The 1,800-nt window shown below is 30.9% G+C and overlaps 1 protein-coding gene across 1 annotated transcript; it reads left to right on the top strand.

Moving 5' to 3' along the window:
- On the top strand, positions 1 to 573 carry LOC134684578 (uncharacterized). The gene has a single exon (XM_063543873.1). The coding sequence runs from the start codon at positions 1 to 3 to the stop codon at positions 571 to 573; it is 573 nt and encodes a 190-aa protein (XP_063399943.1).
- Positions 574 to 1,800: the final 1,227 nt, after the last annotated feature.

A 1,800-nucleotide genomic window follows, 5' to 3' on the forward strand; every position in this document is an offset into this window, starting at 1 on the left:
ATGGCGGCTGAAATCGGAGTGTATGATGGTGATTTTGCGGAACATAATCTTGAACAATTTAAAGGGAATTATATTATGGTCGATGTAAACATCCGACCGAAATTGAAGGAAAATTTGGAAAAATGGAGATCTAAAAATATAACATTTTTACAAAACTCTTCTTTCGGTGCATCTAAACAGTTTAAAAATGCCATGTTCGATTGGATATATATTGATGCTGGACATGATTACAAAGATGTTTTAAATGACATGACTGTTTGGTATCCAAAGTTAAAACCTGGAGGATTATTTTCCGGTCACGATTATTGTGTAAATAAAATGGATCTTAAAACTACAAAGAATGTTCCATGGTGTGGAATATTTAAACCTGGACGAGATTACATGGCATTTCGTGTATTCAAATCAACGAACATTACTGGAAAAGAGAAACAATCTTTTATCGGAGTTGTTAATGCCGTACGTTTTTTTGCTCAATCAAAGTCCATTCCAGAGGTATTTTTCACAATGGAAGAGCGTGAAACGTTAAATGATGATGGTTTGGGTTCGTCTTGGTACTTTTTTAAGCCAAACTAATAGTGTGTTCGTCACAAGTTATATATACATGACCAGTGAACTTAATGAAATTCATATAAAAACTATTTAATTGCTAATTGATTCAAAACATGTACAATTCAAAGTAATCGCTGTTGTATTAAGAAGATATATATTGATGTTCTGTTCTTTATTTTCATTCTGTACCTCGTCTAAACATTTCATAAGATCATACACAATTTTTCCATATAGACACTGTATTTGAATATATTTATTAGGAAGATTAATCTGATCTAGCAGATGGCCTTAAAATATGTGTGATTTCCCATATGTTACATTTAATCGAGCAGTAACACATCTAGAAGCTTGGTTAAATCATGTAGTTATTTATTTTTACATTGTCATGTATATGGTAATTGAATGAGGATAACCGAATACACGAAGGCAACATACTAGAATAAAACGTCCCTGATTTTTTTATGATATGCAGAATATGATGTTACTATAAAACAAAAATAGATTTAGGTAAACGTCAATGATACAGCAACCGAACATAAAAAAATAACCAAAATGTATTTATAGAAAAACATTCAGTATTTCCACGTGTCTATACCATATCTCAAGCCTTAAGTTATTTTAATGAACACGGAATAACCCCGGGTTCTTGGAGTTTTAGACGTTTTCGTCTGTTTGTTTAGGACTAATGATTTTCATCTTCCGTTGGCTGGTTCTTATTTGAAATTGCCCGCGTGTTTGGTGCCTGCATTTTCGTATGTATAAAATTTAGGATAAAGCTAGCTAAACATCTCACTTGTATGACATTCGAATCAAATATGTTTATAATTTATACATTTTGAAAGTTCTTATTCGATCCAATAAGATTATGATACAGGCAATTTTCCAACAAGTTGTAATATGAGATTATAAAAAGTTCGAGTATTTTGTGTCATAGGAACTTCTTTATCTTCATCAGAAAAAGAAAAACAATCTGCAGTTATTTCAAAATTCTTTGAAACTGGAATAATATTTAGATAAAATTTGCAGACATCATCATATTTTAGATCAGCATCTTTCTCAGATAAAATTTCATGGATTGCAATAAATTTAAAAAAATCAGAAACTCCTTCATACGTTAAATGCTAAAACTTTTGTTATACCTGCACGGATGAAAGGTTTATAATTTAGTAATTTGCCTTCTTTTGTAACACTAGAGCTGAAAAGTAATGGTATCTCATGAATATTATTTTCATTCGCCTCAAAGGCAACATA

Source organism: Mytilus trossulus, chromosome 9 (assembly GCF_036588685.1).
Source record: "Mytilus trossulus isolate FHL-02 chromosome 9, PNRI_Mtr1.1.1.hap1, whole genome shotgun sequence".
NCBI lineage: Eukaryota > Metazoa > Mollusca > Bivalvia > Mytilida > Mytilidae > Mytilus > Mytilus trossulus.

Bases quoted from the DNA above. Each gene is read 5' to 3' on its own strand.
- LOC134684578 (XM_063543873.1), top strand. From the start codon at position 1: ATGGCGGCTGAAATCGGAGTGTATGATGGTGATTTTGCGGAACATAAT.